At 39.2% G+C, this 27,035-nt stretch overlaps 3 protein-coding genes across 5 annotated transcripts in view; 1 reads left to right on the top strand and 2 right to left on the bottom strand.

Moving 5' to 3' along the window:
- Positions 1–7,566, bottom strand: part of LOC111872499 — a 31,716-nt gene extending 24,150 nt beyond the window's left edge. The window contains exon 1 of the mRNA XM_023866456.2: positions 7,370–7,566. Within this exon, the coding sequence (XP_023722224.1) occupies positions 7,370–7,424 (55 nt within the window). The 5' untranslated portion in view covers positions 7,425–7,566. The remainder of the gene's footprint in view (positions 1–7,369) is intronic.
- Positions 7,567–14,011: 6,445 nt separating this feature from the next.
- Positions 14,012–24,355, top strand: LOC111872531. Of its 2 annotated transcripts, XR_002844239.2 has the most exons (7): positions 14,012–14,323; positions 14,431–14,555; positions 15,943–16,143; positions 18,049–18,190; positions 19,005–19,119; positions 22,256–22,354; positions 23,920–23,984. XR_002844239.2 is itself a non-coding variant. In XM_023866540.2 (6 exons), exons 2-6 carry the CDS (start codon positions 14,441–14,443, stop codon positions 24,106–24,108), a joined length of 762 nt encoding a protein of 253 aa, XP_023722308.1. In that variant the 5' UTR covers positions 14,012–14,323; positions 14,431–14,440; the 3' UTR covers positions 24,109–24,355. The 2 variants fall into 2 exon arrangements, 1 of the variants encoding a protein (XP_023722308.1); XM_023866540.2 differs by lacking the exon at positions 22,256–22,354 and having other exon boundaries at positions 23,920–24,355.
- Positions 24,356–24,677: 322 nt separating this feature from the next.
- The window catches only part of LOC111872530, a 50,196-nt gene continuing 47,838 nt past the window's right edge, over positions 24,678–27,035 (bottom strand). For both annotated transcript variants that reach the window (XR_002844238.2, XM_023866539.2), the window contains exon 7: positions 24,678–26,695. The gene's annotated coding sequence lies outside the window, so the exon portion shown is untranslated. The remainder of the gene's footprint in view (positions 26,696–27,035) is intronic.

A 27,035-nucleotide genomic window follows, 5' to 3' on the forward strand; every position in this document is an offset into this window, starting at 1 on the left:
GACCTCCGCCGGGTTTGAACCCGCGTACCTTGAGTCATGAGGTGGGAACGTTATCCCTAGACTACGGAGGCCGCTAAGTTGCCCCTGTGCTTAAGCACAACCTCATGAAGACGTATGGGGGAGTGGATGCATAGGTCCTATTATTATTATCCTCGACACTAGTTCGAGATGATTTGTCAGCTTGACGCCCCGGCCGCTTTACCCCCGCTGAAAGAGACCCAGTGCCTATTGTATAGGAGAGTGGGGGGACCCTAGAACCAGTCTGGACTATATGGGGAGGAGAAAATTCTTGACCCTACTGGGACTCGAACTGCGACACCCGGCCGTCTAACACATAGTCAGTTCCTTATACCGACTGCGCTACCCAGTCTCTCCAGTTTGTTGAGTATTGAGTTAAATTTGGGCGTTCCTGTCCTCATATACTGTAGGGACCTACGTGAGAGTTTGCAAAGACGGAACAAGGCCTGTTTTGAACGCCAACTGAATTTACCATTCACATTTTGCGATTCCGCCATCAGAACATGAATCGCCATTGGATTGGCGGTCCCCATCAGTGTGTCTCTATGGTACATATTTCGGTTCGTCAAGAGCGGGGTGGGGGGAAGGTAAAGCTGTCCCTGCAAAGAGGTGAAGGCCCATAGGGTTGTAAGACTTTGAAGCTTCTGCACTCCTGTTATTCGTTTGTGGCTCACAGATGGCAGTAAAGTTGTCAGCCTTACGCGCCAGCTGAACTTTACCCCCCAGCAAGATTCCTGGTACACATTTCTGTCAGAGGCTGATTCGACACCAGGGCCATAGTGAGGCTGGAAGGATTAGGTCAGTTGAAAAATTTCAATGACTTAATCGGGACTCGAACCCGCTACCTTCCGGCACAGTGCCTCAACCAACTACGATACCGCGTGACCCCCAAAAGGTAAAGCTATATCTGTAACAAGCAGCGGAGGCCCATAGGGTTGTGAGACGTCGAGGCTCCCACATTTTCTAGACAATCGGCTCATAGATGACGGTGAGGTTGTCAGCCTTACGCGCCGCCTGCCATTTACCCCCCAGGAAGATTCTCATTTCTGTTAGCCGCTGAGTCGACACCAGAGCCATAGTGCGGATGGAAGGATTAGGTACATTGAAACATTTACCTCATCGGGACTCGAACCCGCGACTTTACGGCTGGTGGCATAGTGTCTCAACCACCTACGCTACCGCGTGGCCCGTCAAGAAAGGATGGGAAGAAAGAAAGTACACAAGAAGACGATCCGAGAGTGCCACGTGAGTCGGTCAGAAGCAGCCGTTCTCTCGGATGACGTCAACCTTTTGGCGAATTGCATGCACCAGAGTCCTTTACGAGAAGGTAGTAGATCGGCTTGCCAAGGGATTCCCCGCCTTGTTAATGGAGTCCGAAAGTTCTTTACCGTGTAGACAGAGTCCCGCTACTAGACATTATTGTAAACCAGCCAAATCCAGTGCATACCTCACACATTATTTCTTTATTCCTAATCCAAATTCCAGAAGTACGAGTAGTCTCTTCTAACAACCGAAATTTTATATTAATTTCTCATCTCTCACACGCGTGATACATGTTCTGCATATCCCATCTTCCTTAATTTGATAATATTCGGTGAAATGTATCAAATTTCATACCTATTCAGCGGGTAAATTGGAGGTTATACGTCTTAATCTTTCGTTCCTGGGGCCCTCTAAGCCTTCTATACAATGAGTACCAGAGGCTCTTTCTTTGGGGGCGAAGTGGTCAGGACGTAAAGCTAACCGTTCACTTCCATCTAGTACCGAAGTCAAGAATGATGGAGCTACACCTCCACTCCCCTTACCTCTTTGTAGTATAGTACGATGGAGAGTCAGTAAAAAGGTCACAAATGGAAGTGAAACAGCTGTAATGGATATAATAAATTTTCTATGTGTATCACTAAGCAGCAACACATTCCAGCTTCGTAACAGTCTAGGTACGAGACCGCATGCACATATTCTGAGGCTGGTTTCAGTAGTCAAAATGGCAACCGTGTTTGAGGAGTGTACTACAGAAAATCTAGGTTCTTTCGTGCGATTTTTATGGGCAAAAGGGTTCAATGCAAAGGATATTAATAAAGAAATGTTTCTTGTTTATGTTTGGAAGTGTTTGTCACGTAAAGCGGTTTCATCTTGGCAGCAAACATTTCGCTGATGACGATGAGGTTAAAAGGGAGGTGCGGAAGTGGCTGTACAACAGTCGAAAGACTTCTATGCTGTGGGTTTAGACGCATTGGTAAAGCGATGGGTCAAGTGTATCAGTGTTGGTGGAGGATATGTCAAGAAATAAAGTCCCCTTCCCCCCAGGTTTGAATATCATATATTTTAGTTGTATAGCCATTTGTGACTTATTTACTGACTCTTCCTCTCGATTAAGTAAACACAGGGAACCTTTGCCGTTTTTACCTGTATATTTTAATCTTCAAGTTTTTAGATAGAAGACGGGAAGACAAGAAATTTAGAACTGAGTGGTAACAAATATTTATCGAATTGAATTTCTTTGTGAATGTAATTTTAATTTTTTACTGTCGGCCACAGACATTTGAAGTCTGCCACATTTTCGAATGATTTATTAGCTATATTTCTGTAATAATTTTCTCATGAATTCTGATGATGATAGTTGAATATAGACGATCTACTTAGTTTTCTCGCATTGATTCTAGACTAACTCCATATCAGATGCAAGTTACTCGGTTTTTAGAGCACAATTTGACGAAACGATTTGCGCTCTAGTAAGGTGGGGCTGACATCAAGAGAACGGGAAGTTTCAAGAGACATGCCTCATTCCTTGCATCCTGTAACTCTCTGTAGGTATACATCCCAGCTTGCAGAGCGGAGCAGTAATTTGCTGCTGGACTTCGTCAGCACAGTCATTCTTGGTTCCGAACCCTATCGGGACCGATGACCATAATTTTATTTGTTCCATGAATACTTTTATGTTATGAAATTGTCCTCCACTTCGACTGGAGGAGGGGTTTGTTTAGTACTATCTGACATTAAGGAACGTAATGGATTTATATAATTTTCTACCAGAGTTTTGTGAATATGGTAATGAACATCCGATTTCCGTAAATGACACGTAATTTCATGACTAACTGGGCGACCGTTAGCTTCTTGAGAAGGACTCTACTCCCTGAAGTTGGGTGTGCATTCTTCGAAATTCGGCTCTCTTACCATGCAACACCAATCTACCGCCGATTTGCTAACTGAAAAGCAGACTGCATTAACACTTAGGCCCGAGTGAAGTGAAGACGATATTAGAGATGTGCAAATAAACGCTAAATGAGTTGAGGCAGAACACGCTGCAAGCCGTTCACCTTTCGGTTCCTTGAGCTCTCAAGATACTTCCGGTTTGCGATTTGTGTACTGCTGCTTGTGGAAGCTATTCCGGGGCCCTGTATTGCATAGCGGGTTTCCAATATACTTTAATCCGAGGCTCTATTGAAATGAAAAAGAAAGAAAGAAAGAAAGAAAGAAAGAAAGAAAAAAAAAGAAGTGAAGTCCAGAGAACCGATACTAAGACTGTAGAAGTATACAGGATATATTCAACGGGCTTCTTCAGCAAAAGGATTTAAAAATAAAATAACTAATATACGATGAACTCTACCTTTATAATAAACAAATATTAAATTCACACGCATACTGTCACTCAGATTGGCGAGGAGTCGGTACTATACCTGCTTAGTGAACGAGTAAACAATCGGCATTAAAACGTCAATGCTTGTTATTATTTTGCATTTACAAAACTGAGTACACAGGCCTATACATTCGTCAATACATGCTTCAAAGTTGTATTTTAATAGTACACTACATTTATATAATAAATCAAATACGATTTGAATGCAACATATTAAAAAATTATTTCGTTTTTTCTTTACCTCCAGAACATCTGAGACCATGGTTTATAGTTGAATATTTTGCTGCTGTAATTTCGAAAATGTGCTAATACCATCCTTCTTTTCTATTTTTTTCCCTTGGCACTATAGCCCCAGTGGGCCTAGGCCTACCTACATGAACTTCTCCGTTCACTTCGGTTTTTCTAGATCTTACACGTTCGGTAGGACTCCTTGGGCGGGTGATCAGCTCGTCGCAAGGCCTATACCTGTACACAAACACAGAAAAACGCACACAAATATCCATGCCCTGAGTGGGATTCGAACCCATGATCACGGCTTCCGAGCGAGCGAAGACAGTGCATGCCTTAGACCGCTCGGCTACCGTGACCGGCTCTTTTCTAATTATCTAGATAAATTATGAAGTGAATGTGAAAAGGTAAAGCTATCTCTGTAACAGACTACTACTGAAAAGAAACCAGGATTTGTCTAAGCAAGAGTCAACTGCCTTGCATCCTTTCATCTGTGGTTTTACAGACTTAACAACGATTTAGCAGAACATTCTCCTAATCTGGTGTAACAGAATATTTAAGTACCAAAATGTATGGGGGCATGCGGTAGCATAGTTAGTTGAGGCACCATGCTACAAGCCGGAAGATCGCGGGTTTGATTCCAGATGAGGTCACTGGATTTTTCAATTTACCTAATCCTTCCAGCCGCAATATGGCCCTGGGTTCGTCTCCGCCTCTAGCAGAAATGAGTACTAGGAACCTTCCTGGGGATAAAGGGCGGCTGGAGAGTAAGGCTGACAACCTTCGCCTTCTGTCAGCCGATGTCTAGAGAAATGTGGGATCCTCGAAGTCTCATAATCCTATGGGCCTCCGCGGCCTGTTACAGTGAGAGTTTTTAATTTTTTTATTAAACTGTATGGGACCTACTTGTAAGTCTAGAGATTATGAATGGTTGCGTGGTTAGGATAACAATGCGAACATGTGGCAAAGCTGGGAACTACATTCACGAATAGGCTAAGAAGAATGCTTGCTACCACTCAATCCAGATTCTCCGTCACATTTCTTATATAAGTTCAAATAAAATTAAAAATATTCCTGCTGTTTTGTATGAATGTATAACTTGGTCTCTCGCCCTATGGAAAGGACACGGATTGAGGATGTTTGAGAACAGGGTACTGAGGAGGATATTTGAGCCTGTCACAAAGGAGTAACGGAAGAACTGGATTTTTTTTACTCTCTATCGTATATTATTGGATTGATCAAATCAAGGTTGTTAGATGGGTGGTGTATGTAGCATGCGTGGATGAGATTAGACGTTTATACAAAATTTCAGTCGGGAAAGTGATTAGAAAAAATCACTTGTAAGACATAGAAGTAGATGGGAGGGCATTAAAATTGACGTTAAGGAAAGAGTGTGTGCGGATTTGGACTGGATTTATTTAGTTTCTTATAGAAGAAAGGCAAAGGGATGTGTTAATATAGTAACAAACTTTGTGTTCCATAAATAGCTGGGAATTTTTATAATAGCTGAGCGACTATCAGAGTCTCGATAAGGACTCTGCTTCATGAATCAGTCAGCCAGCTTTTTCGACGATGCGAGTAGATTGATCTGGCTCAAGATCTGCTCCCAGGTCCATACCATACTCTCTTAAAGGAAATGTTATTCCTGTGCCTGAACACCAAGCCATTAAGGCCTACTGGGGACTAGAGGTGAAACTCCACTCATTCTTAACCTCAGAATTAGATGGGGATGAGTGGTGGGCTTCATTCTGGCTAATTTACCTCCGGAGAAGGATCCACAAATATTCAATGGAAAGAATCCAGATAACGTGGCCTCTGCCTGGACTCGAACCCTGGTCTTCCGGTGTCTGTAGAGATTAGAGGATTTTCTTGGGAAATCATGCTACCGTATCGATCAAACGCCGGACTTCCAGGAATTAAAACAACTGTATGTCTTGTTTTTTGTATGTTTTGTTTTTGGTTTTTTGACCAAGCGGGGCTTCGCCTTTCATCAGGTTTTATTTGTTATGAACTCTGTTCTTTAGGCGAGCAGAAGGAACTCAGCCTAAGTATGGCTGTCTGTGTGTCTATTGTATTTCTTACAGACACCGCTTACTAAACCTATTTTAGTTGAATGGGTCGTTTTTCTGATCAAGTGACAACTTCACGCATTTTTACAATCTTCTGAGCAACACGCGCAAAGTCTCGTTTCTCCAAAATAAAGAAGGAATACATTCGTACACATTTTTATCATAGTAAAGACCTCCTCCATTTGTAGTACATCTTTGTATTTGTCTTAAATTTTACAGGTAGTGAAAATTAGTTCAATATATGGTACAGAGTAAAATGAAGAAATTATCAGCAAGATGGAGCTCACTCCCTGGAGCAGAATCCTCCTTGAGAAGACGCCCGTAGCTCAGCTACTGAAGAATGTCTCAACATTTTATGCAAACCGAAGGTTCATTGCCGCGTTCACAAGGGTCTGACACTTGTCCCTATCTTGAATAAAATCAATCCAGTCCATATCACCCCATCATAATTCTCTAAGAGCCATTTTAATATTATCCTTCCACCCACGTTTAGGTTTTCCGAATGGTTTCTTTTGTTCTGGGTTTCCCACCACAACCCTTCTTATCCTCCTTAACTTGATATTTCTAAGTATGTTTTGTGAAGGGTACAAGTTACAAAGTTCCTCAACATGCAATTTTCGCCAACCTCCCTCTTGGGTCCAGGTATTCTCCTCAGCACCCTGTTCTTAAACGCTTTCAGTCTGTACTCTTTCCATAATATCAAACCCAAATTTCACACCCATACAGAAACACAGGAAAGTTGGTCTTGTATATTCTCATTTTTGTGTGTTTAGACAGCAAACGAGAAGGCAAAACTTCTGGAATGAATGGTAGCAAGCATTACCCAGATCCAGCCTGCTCTTAATTTCCTCATGATTCAAATTTCAATTTGTTTCTGTCGTTCAAAAACATTTTAATTTTGTCACATTTTTAGAGAATCTCTTAGTTATCTTTATGTCATGATAACTGCCCTGCATTCTAGTGATGAAACATCACTAAACAAAGAAGCCTCTAAAATGATGATGATGATGATGATGATGTCATAAATGATACTTATGGTGTGTACCTTTAGAAATTCTTGACTTGTATTCTAATGTATCTCACTTGTAACACATTGATAATTTAGGTGTTTTAGCTGGGTTAAATGATGCACAGGAGAAAAGGACTAGAGAGAACGAATATGTCTACTTTTACTATAGGGTTCCTCAAAAATGAAATACGGAGATTGGTTACTAACAGACACACGGTATCTCAGATATGTTACTTCTGTAATGTAATCTTGTTGAAACTGGAGTACCTCGGGATGGTTGAATTATACCTCTCTCCCCACATAATTTACTTTATTAAATACCAATACTGACTAAAATACATTTAGAATCTTAAACGTCAAACCGCACTGCGAGCTACGGAAAAGATTTTGTTTACAAGTAAAACGTACCTTGATTGTGGGCGAAGACTAACAACACGGCAACAAGTAAGTAAGAATGTAGCATCCTGGAACATATGCCTTCGGTGTTTAAGAAGCAATAACAGAAGAAGCATAACCTTACAACCACGTCAGTTCATCATTCCGAAAAATGAAATAATGCTGCTGTAAATTATACGTGTTTCAGAACGCATTCCGCACAAAGTCGATGGCAAATTCGTACTGTACAAGAAATTATGGAGCGCGCCAGATTCTGCAGAGTAGCGGGAAAAATGGGAACTAACGTGACGATGCCCGAGACAGAGTACAGTGAAATGGTCATCTTGCGACCTCTGTTGCACGAATGTCGAAATATGTAATTCAGGTTCGAATGCTCAGTCACTGCAAAAACTGTTTCCTTGCGGGGGAGGGGGTAAAAGTGGTGGGTCTTTTATAACATATGGATTTTCGTGGCCTTCATAATCATTTTAATGTTACGTGACAAGTTCAACACAAAACTGTGTTTTTGTGGGACACCACGGAATGACATTTTTTTCAGTATTTCAACCTCTGAATTACGACTTGAGAACTTGGCGCCAACCAGTTCTGGGTCATTGTTTTGACTGCTATCCACAATGATGATGATGATGATGATGATGATAATTAGCAATAACAATAACAATAATAATTTATTTTAACAACTTAGTACCGAAGTAACACATTCACTTTCTCTCTTCTTTATTTTGTTTCGTGGGCTAAATTTTATTTAGAAGGAAAGAAAGGATAAACGAATGTTGTATTGGTATAACTGAAACATTATCAAAATTTCATGGAAACAATACTTTTGATTTTGAAAACAAATATGTTCTCGAGATAAATATTCGGGTTTCGATTCCCAGGAATTGCAGGAGACTTTCTCTAATCTATGGCATCCAGACCGTCACTGGGTCTCACCCTGCTTCCTATATAATTGATACGCAGAGGGGGAATTTCCCTGGGAGTACGGCCACTCGACTCCACCCGGTACCGAGGCCAAGAATGGCGGAGCCATACCTTCACTCCCTTATGCGCCGTCATGACGGTCATGATGATATGCTTTAAGCTCAGGGACAACTTTACCACACCTTCAGATCAGGGATAGACAAATTATGGTTCGTAGGGCAAAAGCGAACAGCGAGAATGATATGTTCGGTCCAAACTCGTGTTCAAATATTATTAGCAAAAGGACTTACTGTCAGTTTTTACTTTCTCGTATATTCCTTTCTTTCCATTCTCTATGGCTCTACAGCCCATTGGACCTTGGCCACTTTGTCAGTTTACCAATCCTATACACAGTCGGTAGGACTCTTTGGACAGAGGATCAGCCCGTCACAAGACCGCAACCTACACACAAAACAACAAAAATACAGAAAAAAAGACATACAGGCATCCATGCCTCGAGGGGGATTCGAACCCACGACTCCAGTGTTCGAGCGGGTGAAGATGGTTCATGTCTTAGACCACGTGACCACTGTGATCTGATACATAATATAGGTAAATTATTGATATACGTGGTGAAACTTGGTCTCGGACATTAAGAGAGGAACATAGACGGAGGTTGTTTAAGAACAGGGTGTTCAGGAGAATATTTGGACCGAAGAGGGATGAAGTGACAGGAGATTTGAGAAAACTGCATAATGAGGAGCTTCATAACTTGTACTCTTCTCCAAGCATAATAAGAATGATCGAGTCAAGGAGGATGAGGTTGACAGGGCATGTAGCACGAATGGGGGAGACGAGGAATGCATAAAGGATATTGGTGGGAAATCCAGAAGGATAGAGACCACTGGACAGACCAAGGCGTAGGTGGGTGGACAATATTAAAATGGATCTTCGAGAGATAGGATGGGATGGTATGGATTGGATTGATCTGGCTCAGGATAGAGACCAGTGGAGGGCTCTTGTGAACACGGTAATGAACCTTCGGGTTCCGTAAAATACTGGGAAATTCTTGAGTAGCTGCAGAATTGGCGGCTCCTCAAGAAGGGCTCAGCTTCATGAGTAAGTAAGTAAGTAAGTAAGTAAGTAATTAAATAATTCGACAAGTTACGGAAATTTCAAGTTTTTGGGTATCCAGGGCACTTATATAAGATGTAATAATTTACAGTTAGATGACAACTATACGTGTAAGAGTATACAGTTCGCCGGGCCTCGGTCCATTCGAAACTGCCCATCTGGACCCTAAGCAAAACAAATTTCCAACTCCTGATCCAGAGAGTCTTGGAATATGCAAATTCCACATAAAGTAAAAAACGATTTTTTTTCTGTTAACTTGAAAAAGACATTTTGAGATTTCTATAGAATAGTAACCGGTGGCATGAGAACTTGCTTTCAGAAATCTCTTTCCAGAATGAAGCAGTGTTCTTTATTGAAGGACTGCTCTGAAGGGTAACAGCAAGAGGCCGTGTTTCAACAGTGAATCACTGTATTTGTATAAAGCCTCTCTACCTTCAGTCATTTCATTCACATAATCCAGAAAAGTTCGTATGTAACTAGAGCGAATAAAAAAAAGTAAAGTAAAGTAAAGTAAAGTAAAGTAAAGTAAAGCTATCCCTGTAACAGGCCGTGAAGGCCCATAGGGTTGTGAGACGTTGAGGCTCCCACAGTGTCTAGACAGTTGGCTCAAAGACGGCGGTATGGTTGTCAGTCTTACGCGCCGGCCGCGCTTTACTCCTCAGGAAAATTATTTTTCTTGACTTGAACCTGCGACCTTTCGGCTTGTAGCATAGTGCCTCAAATAACTACGCTACCGCGTTCCCCTTCTTAAGGATCCGCCAATTCTGCAGCTACTCAAGAATTTCTCAGCATTTTATGGAACCCGAAGGTTCATAACCGTGTTCACTAGAGCTCTCCACTGGTCCCTTTCCTGAGCTAGATCAATCCAATCCATCCCATCCCATCCTATTTCTCGAAGATTCATTTTAAAATTGCCCACCCACCTAGGCCTTAGTCTTCCCAGTCTTAGGCTTTCCCACCAATATCCTCTATGCTTTACTCCTCTCCCACATTCGTGCCACATGCCCTGCCAACCTCATCCTCCTTGACTTGATCATACTAATTAAGCTCCTCATTACGCAGTTTTCTCGAACCTCCGTCACTTCATCTCTCTTCGGTCCAAATATTCTCCTCAACACCTTGTTCTCAAACACCCTCAGTCTACGTTCCTCCCTTAATATCAGAGACCAAGTTTCACACCCATACAGAACCACAGGCAAAATTATAGTTTTGATTATTCTATTTTTTATGTTTTTGGACAGCAGACGAGAAGACAAAAGGTTCTGGACTGAATGGTAGCAAGCATTACCCGAGTTCAATCTCCTCTCAATTTCCTCCTGAATCAGGTTTCGATCTGTTATCGTTGTTCCCAAATATCTGAACTGTGCCACATTTTCAAAACATCTGTTTCCCATCTTTATGTCATTATTTGCCCTGCATTTTGGTGACAAGACAGCAACATATACTTAGTTTTCGCTGTTTACTTCTAGACCAACCTCCTTACTTGCATCAATTAAAGTTTGTGTGTTTTCTTTATGGTATCTATATTATCACCCAGTAGATTCACATCATCGGCATAGACAAACAGCTGATGTGTCTCGTTTAATTTCAGTCTCATCTGGTTTTACCTGGATCTTCCTAATAGCATATTCTAAAGCAAAGTTGAAAAGGAGTGGCGATAAAGCATCTCCTTGTTTTAGACCATTCTGGATAGGAAATCTATCAGACAAATGTTTACCTACACGGACTTTACTATATTTATAGCACGTGAAATTATTAAGCTCACTAGTCAGCGTTCTGTTATTTAATTACTTCCTCTCTTTAACCTTCATATATTCTCCTCTGCACCTTTCTTTCGGAAACTCCCAATCTATGTTATTCCCGCAACGCGAATGATAAGTTTTGCATAAATGTCTACAAATTGAATCACACTGGACGGTGTTGACAATTATTATTCTATAATTTTGTACTGAAATAAAAAATTCGATTTTGTTTATTTTAACCTTTGTGTATTTCGACACTGAATAGCAAATTACATGTTTCTGAATTTAATGTTAGGCCAATTGAGCACTCCCTGAATTTTATATGGTTTTAATTTTTTTTTGTGAATTTAATTTTGATTTCTTACTTTGGTTCCTGATATGTGAGAAGATAAAGCGATACTGTATAAACCCATTCGCCAAACTACACTGTCTGTTCCTGGCCTCAGTAAACTTTGTTCGCTACAAATCACACGCGATCTAGGTCCCAAAACATCGCTGTACTGAGCGTAGGCATACTGCAAGTGAAGCCAAAACTCACATGGATATAAATAACATGGAAGCTGAAATGTCAACGGCGTGGTGATCATGGTTAGTTCCCTTATTTCGTCTTTGAGAGGTCTTGAGTTCAAACTTCGTCTCGGAGTCCGACTCTCCTGATTTTCTTTCCCAGTTGTCGGATTAACACTCTTATATAGACCATTGTCGTTTCTTTCCGCGTCCCTTCCAATTCAGCGTTTGCCAGCAGCCTTCGGATTGCAGCTGTTCAATGCTGGGAATTGAAAAGACATCACAAAATAAACCGAAACTCAATAAAATGTCAGTATACTGAGATAAATAAATATTATAAATACAGAAAAATTATCATATAGAACACTTAGAACTTCTTACCGTAACAAAACGTGGTATTATCCCTGTGCTTAACTAATTAAGCACTACGCTATGAGGAAGTATGGAGAAGTGTTTGTGTAGATCCACGTATTCTTGACTTCGACACTACTTGGAGGTAAGTGTTCAGCTTCACGTCCCGGCCGTTTTACTCCCGGGGAAATTTCTTCCGCAATCCATTCGATAGGAGGCTGGGTGGCCCTCAGAACCGGTCTGGACGACGTGGAAAGAAGAAAGTTCTTGACCCTACCGGGACTCGAAATCCGACCCCTCGGCCGTTCATCCCGTAACCAACCGCTATACTGACTGAGATACCCCTATAAACAGGAAGGTTGCATGTTCGATTTCCGATGAGGTCACTTGATTTTTCAATTAACCTAATCCTTGCAGCAGCATTAGGCCCTGAAGTCGACTCAGCCTGTAACAGGAATGAGTAGCAGGAATCTTCATTGAGGTAAAGGGCGGCCTGCTTGTAAGGCTGACAACCTCACCACCATCTCTGAGCCGACTGTCTAGAAAATGTGGGAGCCCCGACGTCTCACAAATCTATGGGTCACGTACAGTAGGCAAAATTATTTAGAGATCAAGAGCTCGCCCCCCACCCAACAAAAATAAATTTCAGAAAAATAAATAAATAAAACTCCTTTAAGTATACATAAGTGAATATAATACATCCTCCTAGGGGCCAGCTCTCATCGTTCAGCCCTAAGATGCGCAATAGTCCTGAGCAGAAGACACATTGCCACATCCTCGGTCTTTACACTTCGGAACTTCGTCTCTGATCCGATTTAGCTGGTTACAGAATGAAGAAGTTAGGTTTCTAACGTCCTTAGAGAATTAGTATAGGAAAATACGAAAACAAATGACTAATATAATAGTTCTCTAATGCTAGAGGAACTACAAATAGAAGGCACGATAATCCTTTTGTTCAAAAGTATTATTTTGAACTTCGTCAGTGGTCTGGGTTTCTTCAGATGAATATGTTTCGAAAATTCTTCAGGTGCGTAGGGCATGGGAGAAAGTCTATTCTATTGGGCTTCTATGGAGAGCTACTCTCAAACCTGCGTTTCGGAAACCTATTCTGTTGGGCCCCTCGGTGGAGTTACGTTTAAACGTGGGTCTGAATTTCCGAAATTTGTCCTATTTCCGTCTTCAAGTAAAGAGAATATGGGACAAAATCCAGTCTGTTGGGTGCCTCGTTAGAGCTACCATGGTCTGACAATAGATCTACTGAGGGACCCAAGAGAATAGTTGTCCTTCCATATCCTGTTCAAGGAGGAAACAGAGAACCAATTTCCGAAACTTGGTGGTTTTAATAAACCCATGCCGATGAACAACTCAGAATAGTAGCAATGAACATCGTTTCACATAATAGTCCAGAAGCTTTAAACTTAACAATAGTCTTAGTCAGCGTTGTGCTGTCGTTAGCATGTTTCTGTCGCATGTACACGATTTGAATTCCAGTTTGGACCCTGGTCTATTCTGAGGCTTTTATGCCTGTCACGAGTTCTCACAAACGAACACCGAGACAACATGCTTCGATGACATCAGACAAATTTATTTCCCATAATCTCTTTTAAACGGGGGTTCCGTCCATACTGTCCTGAAATATGCCGTATGACAACAAAAATGTGCTCTTAACAAGCTTTAATCAGAAAAGGAAAGGATGGAGGTGAAACGACCAATATTCGTGCAAATAATATGACTGATTATTTAAGCTCTAAAGTTAGCAATCTCTTAATTAATTTTCAAAAAAATCTTCCGAAATTACGTCTTAGATAGTTGACTGATTTTAACGTCATTCTCTTAAGTGATGTGGGTAGGGCCTGTTTCTTGCGTCTGGCATCCCCCATTGTGACATAAACCCTTGAAGCCAGGTGTTCCTTTCGGAGGGGGAAAACAACAGCTGATTACAGAAGTTCACCATATGCTGGCGTGCAGCAGCGAACGCTTTCTGGACTATAAAGTTCACACTTTAAAATATTACAGCAGCAATGTTTAATAATCGGTTTAGTAAGCCAGACGTTTTAGGAAGGACAGCGAAATGCGATCTCCCACTGGGGGTCTAAAAATAGTTAGTACGTTTACGGGTGAGGCAGGATTATCGAAGTAACAGGGGCAAACGTTTCTAATTCCTGTTCATTACTAAGAAGTACATGTTAGATGCTGTCAAGAGGACGACTGATCTCACTCTGTTTTGATTCGTGATCGATTTTTAGAAAGGGGGGAAAACGACGCGTGCTGTCGTCTGGTTGCCTGGTAACGAGGAGCACAGCCTGAGATATCTTCTGTTTCGCTTATCCTGGTAAGACTGTTCAGGTCCATTACTTATGTCCATACAGGAACCACGTAAATTGTTAAAAAAACTTCACAAAACTTATGTAATACTAAAGACAGTTGTAACTGTTTTAGGTATGGAATCATGGCTATCGGCAGTAAAACGGATGTTTCAGACAACATTCGTAGCAAAATGAAATACCAATGTGAAGGTGACGACGAGAACAGTACAAAAGTGGCACATGGAAAAACGGCGAAAGGTGAGTAATTTTCCGAACCAATCACGACACGAGTATTTTATTTTACCTCATAACTCCGCTTCTCCAGCTTCTTATTCAAACGCAAGCAGTACACAAATACTGTAGCGTTGAATTCTTTCTGCAAGATATAATAATAAAAAATCCATTTTTCTGACTTATGCATTATTGGTTACTGCTACTCTTGACGCTGCTGCTACCAGTGTTTTTTTCTGGCATTATATTTTTCTAATACATAGATCAAATGTCATTTGTTTGTGTTTCTGACAGCATTTAAACTATATACACTTCCCACAACCAGTCACTAGACAGAGACTTTCTTCTGAGAATTACTGGTTTTATTGTTAACACTGCTACTTAACAACTGACAGATACTTCTCATGTATGATGTTCCTTGTTGTTTTTGTTGCTGCTCTTCTTCTTGTGTTTGTTTATTTACTTATTCAACAAACAAATTAAAAATTATACCTACTGTTTTATATTGGTGTAAAATCTTGTCACCCTATGGGAAGGACACAAATTGAAGAATGTTTGGGAACATGGTTGTGAGGAGAATATTTGGACATAAGAGAAAGGAAGGGACAGGAGGATGGAGGATACTGTGTAACAAAGAGCTCCATAATTTGTACTCTTCATCAAGTATGTGGGTGATAAAATTAAGGAGAATTAGTCTGATTGAACATGTGGCAGGCATGCAAGAAATGAGAAGTGCATACAGAATACTGGTTGGGAAAAAATGAATGGGAGACACTACTTGTGAGACATAGATGTACATTGGAAGGCCATATTAATATGTATTAAGAAACAGGATGAAGGTATGAACTAGAAAAATCAGACTCAGGACAGAGACCAATGGCAGGATTTTATGAACATAGCAGTGGATGTTCAGGTTCTGTAAAGGCACAGAATTTCATGACTAGCAATGTAAGAAGATCTCTACTTCATGAAGTTACTTTATAGTAACAGATGCATGGTAACAGATTGCTGGCTTTAGCTACTCTTGAAAGAAGAACAGTTGCTTAGGGATGAAACAGCACTTCTGTTATTATTATAGAAGGCCTTTGTCTCTTTGGTTCTCAATTATTAGTATAATTAAATGAATACAGTTAACAATAATTTTATCAGGATAAGTAACGTGATCACCTAAGTTTTCAGAACTGCATAGATTATTCTTTCTAGTTATGGAACTGTCAGCTTTGAACAGCAAGATGGATATATTCTTAATTCACAATTCATAATCTGTGTTTATCACTAGGGCTCAGAAAACAAGATATAAAGTTTAGAAACACATGTGTATAATTTTATTTTAAAAGGCATTAATTAAATATATAGAGCAATACAAGTTGAGGGGAACCATCTGTGAAATTAAAGGATTGCATGAATGTTTCAGAACGGTTCCAGTGTCCCAGATGTGAGAAACATTTTGGACATCAACAAATCCTGCAGCTTCATTTGCGGGTCCATGAGTCAAACAGTGACTCACAACTAAAAACTAGTCATGAAGAAAACGAAGTTGTGAAGGGTGGAGAGCTGAATAAAACATCAGGCTGCATACAAATCAACAATGAACGAATACAATCTAGTCCTTCATGTAAGATCAATCACTTCTGGCTTAAACTGTCTCAAAGTTTAAACCTCTGATGCATCAAGTAGATTCATTGAAACATTTACTACGTCATATTATATTAAACTTCTACTAATCTAGCATGTTTGCAGCCTGTATCTGTCCCTCATTAGCAACCCAGGGATATGGAAAGCCATGATGACAAGTCACATTTCACATAATCCCAGGAAATGAATTTAATTACTTAACCAAGAAGCCAAACATAAATTGATTAAAAAACTGTTGAAAATTTTTTCTGGTATAATTATTATTAACTTGTGAACAGCCAAACAGCTTGTGGACCAGATGGATGTGCTAAAATCCATCCACCTTTGGTATCACATTCCGTATCATTATGTTCATTTGGTGGCAAGGGTTGTAATGAGCAAGGTATCATAGCCAGCACCAGCAGGAAGGATTTCACTTATTTTTGAACCAGGCACTTCAAATTGCAGACCAACTGCCAAGAACAAAGAAACAAACTTTTAGCCTGCACCCACTGTGGCAAGGCATGTTGGTTAAAAAAGCTACTGCAATGAAGATGAACATAAAAGGGGGGGAAAAAAAAGAACTATATAACTCAGAATTGCTGGGTTTCTGGACTTTTTCCATTGTTCGGTATTCTAGAAAATAGAAAACACAATGTTTTTGGAACTGGATATGTTTCCGTCCACAAGTGAGGAGGGGGGAAGACACCTACTCAGTTGGGTCACTTAGAAAGAGGTAAACTCAATCACTGGACAACCCCTGTCAGATAATTCAGTGAGAGATAACAAGAAAATACATTTCTTGCTATCTCCCACTGAATTAACCTGGTCTCAGGTGATTAAAGAGCTGTGTGAATCTGACAGGGGTTGTCCAGTGATTGAGGTTAGCTCTTACTAAGGGACCCAACAGAGTAGGTGTCTTCCCCCCCTTTCACCTGAAGACAGAAAGAGATTCAGTTTCTGGAAAGTTGTGTTTTCTAGTCTCTAGAATACCAGATGATGGAAAAAGTCCAAAAACCCAGTAATACTGAGTATTATATGCCATCGTCAAAACCATTAAAATCAACTATAAAACTATCAATTCTTTGGCAAACCATATCAATTATGAAGTTTGTCTTGATGACAGTAACAAGCTATTTGAGTATATATGTTTCACAAATGCATTCTTTGTGATTTTGCATGTCATATTGGTGTTCATGTCCACTTACTGCAGACGCAATCTGTTGCTGCAAACTGTAACTGCATGGTCACTGAACCTCCTTAAATGTACACCATACTGACAAATTGTTTAAATTAACAGACAAAAATTTTAACAATATGTTTGGGTGTGTCTGTGTCGTGTAGTGTAGTGTAGCGTAGTGCAGTGTTATGAACAATTTATTTTATTTGATGAGTTGTTTTGAAAAAATTACAAAATGTAATTTAAGCTTCATATAAAACAGGTTTCTGAAGAGGAAAACTAAAATCAAATGTGTTTAGCAACTTGTAACACAGACCTTAAGTAACAAGTCTGAACAAAATCCACTGATTAGTTGTGGATATTAAATATATGCATGAATGGGCAGATATGGCCTCCCAATTATGTTGTTTGTGCAAAAGCATGTAAGTCATTGCCTAAGAAAAATTTTTTTATGCAAAATATCACTTCCAGTATTTGCATGGACCTTATCTAGTATTTGTATACTTGTACAGAATTCAGTTTTTAATATCAACTTTCAATAGAAGCATTAATATGAAATCTAACAATATAATAAAATACTGAAGTTATTTATGAAACTTCTTACTAGGAAAGAAGAAGGCTGGAAGCAATCCTGTGGATGAATTATTGAATTTACAGCTTATATTTCAACAGAAATATTTGAAACTGAAAATTTCTGTGGCTTTGACTGTAATTTATTAATTACAGATAAGAAATTTATTGGCCTGACCAAGATTCGTCTTGAGGATTGCATGCGATGTGATGCTTGCTCCTGTATTTATCTGGATGAAAGTGACTACAAAAAGCACATGAAAAACTTTCATCGCCAAGACTCCCCTAAGAAATACAGGTAAACTGAGTAAGATTTAGCCTCTAATCTTTATTAACTTTGAGGAGCACTACTATAATGGTGCTTGGTTTCAGCAGAACTGGCTGAGTATTGCATTTTTTCAATACCTATACTGATGATTAGTGTTTTTTGGGATGCGAAGCCATGAAGTCTGATAGAGAGTTACTAAGACTCCTCAGAATGTTTTCAGCTATCTGCCACATTATCCAGATGGCATATCAGAAGACAGTGGTCTTAAAATTCACCATCTAGAGAACCTCTAATCTCAATACTAATATCATTTATCCCTGATGTTAACGCCAGGCTGCCAGGCCCATAGCACCAGTGAATTTAAAATACCTTATTCTCAGATAAAAATGTTAAACAGAATATACCTTCAGACCACTGTTTTCATAATCTCCAACACAGAAATATAATTACCATACTTTCCTTAATTGGAAGCAGTGGTTCACAAAGCTTCATATCCAATAAGTAAGATTTTGTTCCCTGGAGATGTATCAGCTGGAGTATGAAGCTGACCACTCATTTCCAGCTAGTGCAGAGGTTAAGAATATGTGAAGTTTTACATCTATTTCCTCATGCATTCATGGTGTGCTGCTTGTACCCATTACCTTCACACTCACTCTGCCTTGTTTCCTGTATTACATATTTTGTCTCAATCCACATGTACTGAATTACCTGAAGACAAAGAATTTCTTGTATGACACTTCTTGCATAATGAACATTTTCAGATTTTGTTTTAACTTTGTAGCTAAATATAACTGTCTCATGAACTGGCCTTGAGTGCACCAATATAGTGATCCTGTATTTCTAGGCAAAAAAAGGGCTGTCGATCTTGCTGCAAACATTGTAACTGTAGAGGTAACCATCAGCACCACAATTTGCAGAAAGACCGAGGCAACAACAATCTCTTCCACTACAACATTAAGGTATGTTATATAACTGACTTGCCATTCACAGAAGAGAACATGTATGATATTTATCTTCTAGGCCTAAGAATGTTTTTCTACCCTTTGTTGCGGCAAAACTTTCAGATATAATGATATTATGAATGTAATATAAAGGTGTCTAACACAGTATGCTGCATTCCCTGTTTAGTACAGAAACTAAATAGCAATGATCCCTCCTTGATCATAAACTTTTCATAGACATGTTAGTTTGGAATATGTACTGGTCATTCTGACAGTGCTGAACTGTTTGATCAATGACAAATCTGAGTTTCTAACATCAAACCACTTAAGAAGAAATGTACTGTAATGGCATTACATTAATATAAGTTAATCTTTAATATGAAAGCTTATTTTCTTGTGGTTTAGGATAACTACTGGAAACATTTTAACCAGTTAAGTGGTTATGACATCTTAACATGTCATGTGGTGTTTTGTATCATAGTGTATGTGGAATCTACACATTATACATGTTTCTAAATACACCCATGTAGATATAATAATGACAGCCAGCAATGAAAATTTGTATGTTATGTTTGCGAATCTTCTAGTTACTTCAGAGTGTAACAGGAAGTTGCTGATTGCTAAATAGCTATCCTGGGTTTGTGTTTTTGTGAGTAAACAACATGATAGGTCCTAGCAAGAAGGTATGTGTGAGTGATGAGGTTGTGTTACATGAACTGTTGCAAGAGAATTGCTTTATACTCATACACTAGAAATTGCAGAAGCAATAGCCAGAGAAACAAATCAGTATGCAAAAGGAAATTTTAGGAAACACGCCCAATCTAAAACTAAGATCTAGGACCCATCACTGGAATGAGACAAACAGAAACGAAATAATGAAGTTTCTGGCATTCTCTCTGTTACATGGAATTCACCAGAAACCAGACAGAAAAAAGCTATTTTTCCTGGAGGCAAATTCTGAAAACACCCATATTTTTGGACCTGTTCAGTGAAAGGAGGTTTCACCTTCTACTCACATTTCTTCATTTTGTTGACAATGAAAAGGATCATCATCATGAAAGAAGGTACAACTGGGAAAACTGTAGAATGGCCCTGTGTGCTGCACTGTTTCCAATGCTACAATAAGATGGCTGACTTCTAGAGGTGTGAAAGGGGATCAAGGTTCAGCAAGAGGCTAGGAAGTGTCTAAATGTAAGATTTTAGTGGTCAGAAAGTGTACTATGGGCTGGTACTGAAAACTATGCCATCATTATAAAGACCTTCACAGTATGTGCCACTGGAATTGTAACAAGTGTTTCTGGTGGTATAATTGTCTTAGTGAAAATTTCATAGTCTGTACAAAAAAACGCATTTGCAGTTGATGTCTGGAAGATCAAAGAGCTTTTGTTGCACAGTTCAGTCATCCACAGTTTGTGAAGGAGGTACAGATTCAGCTCACACAGCGAGAAGAAACGTCTGTTATCAATGAGGCAGACACAGCTGTAGTAGGTCATAGTGAAATGTTGCAATAATCACACATGTGAGTTTTGGCTGGAGGTGGTTTGTCAGTCGGCTTCTATGATCATGTTTCATTTCTAAACACCAGATGCCAGTCAGGACTGCATATACTGAATGTGCATGAGTCAGATATGCCTTTGTGATCATGTATTGGGAACTGAAATGATTGCCAGTGGCACACTCTTGAGAATAAAGCCAAAGTCAGAATTTTACTAAAAAAATATATATATATAAACTTTGATGTAACAGGTATACAAATTAACTCTGATAATTGGTTTTTCAGAAACTTTTTGTTTCATAATTTTATAACAACATATAATTGAGATACTGAATATTGAAACAGGAACAACAATTGTGAAATTAAATGCTGCATTAACAAATTTAAATGTCTGGGGAATTTCAATGTCCCATTGCTGGAGTGATATAGCATGGAAAATGTACCACTTAACTGGTTAAATACTGTTTTAGATCAGAGTCTTCTGGATTATGACACCATACAGCCTGATAAGTGGTTACCAATATAAAAAGTGAAAGTAACCCTGTAACAGGCTGTGGAGGCCCATAGGGTTGTGGGATGTTGAGGTTCCCACATTTTCTAGACAATCAGCTCATAGATGGCTGAAAGGTTGTCAGCCCTATGCACTGGCTGCCCTTTACCCACAAGAATATTCCAAGAATATTCCTGGTACTCATTTCTGTTAGAAGCTAAGTCAACCCCAGAGCCATAGTGTGGCTGGAAGGATTAGGTTAATTGAAAAAATCCAATGACCTCATTATGGGACTTGAACCCGCGACCTTCTGGCTTGTAGCATAGTGCCTGAACCAACTATTTCAAATGAAATTTCTGCCTCCATATTCAAGGTAGACTTCTACCCTACTATCTTGGAAATAGAGGGAATATGTTCCTCTGCACTGTTGGCACCTACCTACCAGATGGTTTCATAACTTAGAGGACTACAAACTAAATATTCACTGCTGCAAAAACCTCAAATATCATATTTTCTAAATGTTCTAGTATTTAAAAATTAACACAACTTATATGGGAATTTGCTCAATTGTATGTAGTTTAATTACAATTTATTGCTTGCATCCATTGTACACTTATGATGAGCATGTGCACTGACAGACACCAATAGCTATTGATGCCAATGATGCACATGTGTATCACAAACTTCCTTCCATATTCCTGTGAAAAAATTTAAAATAATGTGACATGTCTGCTGAAATCCAGAATTGTGAAGCCATTACAGACAGCCGTTGCTAGGTAATGGCTGTGTAAACAACAGCAAAGCTAGAAGAAAGCATGAAACATCGGGTGGAAGACATTCTGGTGTCCCTTGACCACAGGACACAGGAAACCCAAGCCGAGATAAAGGCAACGTAGATTCTAGTTGATACCATGCGGTCAGAACTAGAGGACAAGATAGCGTAAGTCACAGACAATCCTCTCAAGGAACTCAAAACTGCTAGGCACAAGTTCAAAATGCTGTTAGTTGTAGTTGAAGCCAGGTGTATGGCCATTGTGTTCCCCCATGGTCTTGAACTGCCATTGGAACAGAGGACATGATGTCAATCTGTCAAATTTAGGCCAGTTTCTGATCTCTGGCAAGACCTGTGCTCAGCCCTGTCTTCAGTGGTAGAATATCTGAATTTGCAGGCACTCCGAGTATGGAGGGCACCCCACCCACTATATCAAGCTTGAGGCAGTGGATGTAGCGCCCTCCAAGCTCTGGCAAGTGAGCGCAGGACATTCTAGGTAGGTTGTCACGCCCCACTACACACACACACACACACACACAAAAACAACTGATGACTAGCGTACTGGACCTGTGGGGAGCCAGGCCACTTCTGGGATAATTGTCCTTATGAGAAGGAGGCACAACATGATGGTTTGTGTGGGAAAAGAGATGAAAAACCTCCAAGAGACACACCAAAACTGGCAAGAAGAATTGTGAAGTTGGCAAATTCAGCTGTTGCTAGGGAATGACTCTGCAAACAATGGCCGTTATTAGGCAATGACTCAGTAGTGATCACACTATCACCCAAATAAACTGAACGCATCAATAGAAGATAGCGTTTTCTATGTGGTCCGCATTGGGGCTATATAGCTAGAACAAGTTGGCAAGCTAAGCAGTCTAGAGACAGTTAGTCAATCAGTCAGTTAGTTAGTTGAAAGTTTCAGTAGTTGAGGCTGGGGACAGTTTGGGAATTTAGAGGAAGGGGAACGCCCTTTGTTGGAAGATGCTACCAAGCAGCACAGTAATGACTGTGACTGAGAACATTAGCCTATGTGTGGCAGTGATCTGTAAAGTGTAGTAACGAGTTGTGTGTTAAAAGTGTCCAATAAATTTGATTACTAATCCAAACCCCGTCTATAGTCACTCCATCATGTGGCAATAAAATGGTACAGTTAAACTACTATTGGGTACATTATAAGTTATCTGAACCCCCAAAAAACTACCAAATGATGATGTCTGTCATGTACTTAATTAAGGCAGGAAGATTTTTTTCAGCATTGCATATGACATATCTGTTAAAATCATAACCTGAATTACTGCACATGAAAAGGAAGAAACTTACTTGCATGCACATAAAGATAAGGACAGATACAAGTAGGTTGGTCAACTATAAAACTTTTCTTCCTTTTTTTGCTGTGTACATGCTTAAATATGGTGACCAATTTTTAGACACAGAGTTGATCTAACACAGCTGACAATTCAGGATGCATGACTATATAGTATGACTTTTTGGCATTTGACTGATACCAGGTAACAGTTCATGTTATGCTAACTTGGAGTCTACCAAGTTCCATGCAATTTGAGAATAAGCCTTATATGCATTGACACTGAGATTTTAAATCTAGCTGAAATGTGAGCTAGTCTCTAAAATTTTGGGACATTTTATGACACTGTTCCATCATGTGTCACAGTTCTTAGAATTCAAGAGGCAGAGAACTTCTCTCAAAGATTCAGACAGAAGTAAACAACCAAATTAATGAAATAACTAAGGATCACAACATATAGAGATATGGAAGGACTGACTTCAAGATCTTCAATTTCCAATCAAATTCCTTTGATGCAAGCAAACAGGAACTAAGCCTAGTACTGTAATATAAGTAGTGTCAATGCTTCCCAGTAAGGTTCAAGAGGATGGAACATTGCTTGGAATGTAGGGATGAAAACGAGAACATATATTTGTTGGAATAAATCCATGTTTCAAAACTTTACTAGTTTTTAGTTATAATATTGTAGTTAAGATCTAAAAATAGAAATAACTAAGAAAAGAAACAAGATGATCTAATTTATTTTGTTTTATCTTAAGGATCGCTGGAGTAAAATGGTTTCAAGACGACTGAGTCCAGAGGAACTGAGGCAAGACATCAAGGCTGATCCAGATTTTGACCCTGATTCACCTGGAATATTGGATTACAGCCATCTGTTAAGTCAAGTAGAAGTGAAAATCAAAACTGAGCCACCAGAATATGAGGAGAATTTAGGGCTGTCTGGATAAATTGACAGCACTGAGCACTGCAGAGTTGCCAGCTCCTTATATTTACAATCACAATATCAATATTTCATACAAAGTGTTGGTCCAATACAGGGCCAGCACAAGTCTAAATATCAACTCAGGAGAAGAGAAATTAGTCCCACCCCCACCATGACTTAAAAACAAGTTGTTTCTCAGAACTTTTGATACAATTCATAACATAAAATTTCCAGACACTGTGGCAAAAACTATCATTAATGCTGTAATTCTTGCTACATAACATGTCTATATTACTGAAAATTAATGGTCATAATGTGAACTACAGATCTGCCAAAATTGATTTTAATTTAAGAAATGTAAAACGTGCCATGCCCAAAATAATCCTGGTCCAGTATAGGCTGTGCCAGAGCTCAAGCGGTTAGTCGCTGGCTTCCCACTGTGGTGGCCCGGGTTCAATCCCGGGTCTGGTCAAGTGGGATGTGTGGTAAACAAAGTGGTGCTGGGGCAGGTTTTCTCTGAGTACTTCAGTTTCCTCTGCCAATCTTCATTCCACCAAATTCTCCTTCATCATAATTACCCAGGGCAGGCTACAATAGACCAATCAGTTGCCATGATGCCGAGTGGACCCAGTTGGACTCCACCCCCCACTATGTGAATTAAAAAAATTACCCTGGTCCAGTGTTTCAGTGCTTAATGTATAATGACCCTGAATGTGAAGTATTGTGAAATTCTTCATTATATGAAGTCACTCTGATCTCAAACTCTTACCCTCCATATATTTGAAGGCTGGTCATGTTGCAAAACAGAACAGCAAGTTACTTGCTTAAAGATATTTCTGCAATATTCTTCTTCTTCTTCTTTTATTCCTGTTGCTCCCACTTCGAGCATAGGACATTCATAAACGGCTCACTTTACTTCAGTTTCTTAACCTTCAACAGGTGGTGGAGCACCGTTGCAAGACTGCTACCTAGCACAAACACAGAATAAACGCAAACAGACATCCATGCCTCGAGTAGGATTTGAACACACGAACCCAGTGTTCGAGTTAGCAAAGAATTTCATGCCCTAGACCGCATGGCCACTGTGATCAGCTTCTGTAATATACTTTATACACATAACATTGGGCTTAATGTGTATGTGTGTACAATGAAAAAGAATCCCTATATTTTATGGTACTATATTTCATAATTGACTTATTAAGACAATTTTTATTACTACAAATAGAAACTTGAAGTTACAAATCATTTCAACAGGTTTCAGTTAAGCGCTTTTTGTAGCTCAGCAAACATCAAAGTGATATTCAGTGTCTGTCCAAGCCCACCACAGCAAGTTTGAAGCAACAGGTGCAATGGCTGTTGTAAATAAAAAATTCTGATGGGATAAGCCTTTCCTAAGTGACAGCCACAGCCCCAAGAGGCTGCAGATTTTTTACAAAGTCAAATTATGGCCCATATATAGTGACAAAAAAGCCACATTAGATTACAAATGTATGAGTTAAAAGAGAAGTACTTTTTAGATATCAGTTCTTTGACATAGTTACATCACATTCTTAAAAGTTACGGAGAGTCAAACATCTTTATTCATATGAAGGGGATGTCAGATTAAACAAGTTTTGAAACCTCTGGAACACTGTTCTTCCTGCAATTCTCTGAAAGAGAAGCCTAGTGCAGTTAGATAGGGATTTATAAGTACCATCTCTGACAATCCAATGATCTGAATATTTGGTTTTTAAGATGTCAAATATCAAATGCCTCCTGTAAAGTTCAATATACAGTAATCAGTTTGTGGAAAGAGAAGCTCAGACAACCACATCCTATATCTATGAACATTTACTGCATAATTAGAAAAAATATACCTAGATCCAAGAAGTAATCCATTTGTCCAATTTGGGGATTACCGATGATTTACTTATAGCAGAAGATGGCAACTCTGGTGTTTTCTTAAATTTAGCAGTGAAAGTGATTTTGTTCCTTACTGTACCAACTCCTAACTTAACTCTTTCTGCTTATATTTCCCATTATTTCTGACACTCATAACTTTGACATTCTAATACACCAATACTTTCACGTATTCAATCTCTGACTAAAACGATATTTGAGCACTGTCAATCACTTTCAATGCTGACTTAAATGCAGTGCTGAGGTACACTGATTCTGGACCAAAATAATTATATAAGTTACAGATAATTTATGAACCATTACCAGTTCCTTCTGCACTCCATTTTTCATTACTTTGTGTGTCATATATGAATGTTCATTAATGACATACTATTATATTTTTTAGTATTTTATATAATGTAATTTATAAACTATTTATTACGCAAGTAAATGTGAGCAAGCAAACATTAACTATACTGTATGTTCAAGTCAATTTGCTAGTCATGTAATTTAAGCTGTAATATTCAAGAATGTAATGGTTGTAAAAACAGCTCAATTACGTAATAACTTATTCTGATAAGTTAGAAAATAATGCAGTTACCTTCAGGAAATTGTCTTAGTCTCTTCAGATGTGATAGTGTTTTGTTATAGATTTCACTCTTCTTTGGGGAAGTTTTATTGAGAAATGTGAACATAATTCGAGCCAACTGTGGCTCAGCCTTATCATGAACAAGCTGCAATAAAGAAAGATAATGAATAGGTCATAATTTATGAGATCAGAGACAGTGCATTTAAAAACAGGGCCTAGTGCAATGTTCAATTATGGAAAATACTGTGAAAATTGACTGCAACAAAATGATTATACAAAATTTACATAATAAGAGAGAATTTATGACTGTGTATGTGTTACCTATGTATGTATGATAAGTGTTCCTAATGCCACAATAATTTTTTCGCACTTACCCAGCAGCAGTTATGTTTTGAAATGGTGCCATCTGACATAAAAAGATGTACAGTGGAGCCCTCATTTAAAGTATAATTCAAGTGATCAAACTTACTCATCTAGGGGCTGGA

The sequence above is a fragment of the Cryptotermes secundus genome, unplaced genomic scaffold (genome assembly GCF_002891405.2).
Source record: "Cryptotermes secundus unplaced genomic scaffold, Csec_1.0 scaffold537, whole genome shotgun sequence".
In the NCBI taxonomy this organism is placed as follows: Eukaryota; Metazoa; Arthropoda; class Insecta; order Blattodea; family Kalotermitidae; genus Cryptotermes; species Cryptotermes secundus.

What these genes read in the sequence shown, in the direction of transcription:
- LOC111872531 (XM_023866540.2), top strand. Translation starts at nt 14,441, where the DNA reads ATGGCTATCGGCAGTAAAACGGATGTTTCAGACAACATTCGTAGCAAA. An exon ending in ACATGGAAAAACGGCGAAAG is followed by an intron (nt 14,556 to 15,942) that starts GTGAGTAATTTT and finishes TGAATGTTTCAG; the next exon opens with AACGGTTCCAGTGTCCCAGA. An exon ending in AATACAATCTAGTCCTTCAT is followed by an intron (nt 16,144 to 18,048) that starts GTAAGATCAATC and finishes TATTAATTACAG; the next exon opens with ATAAGAAATTTATTGGCCTG.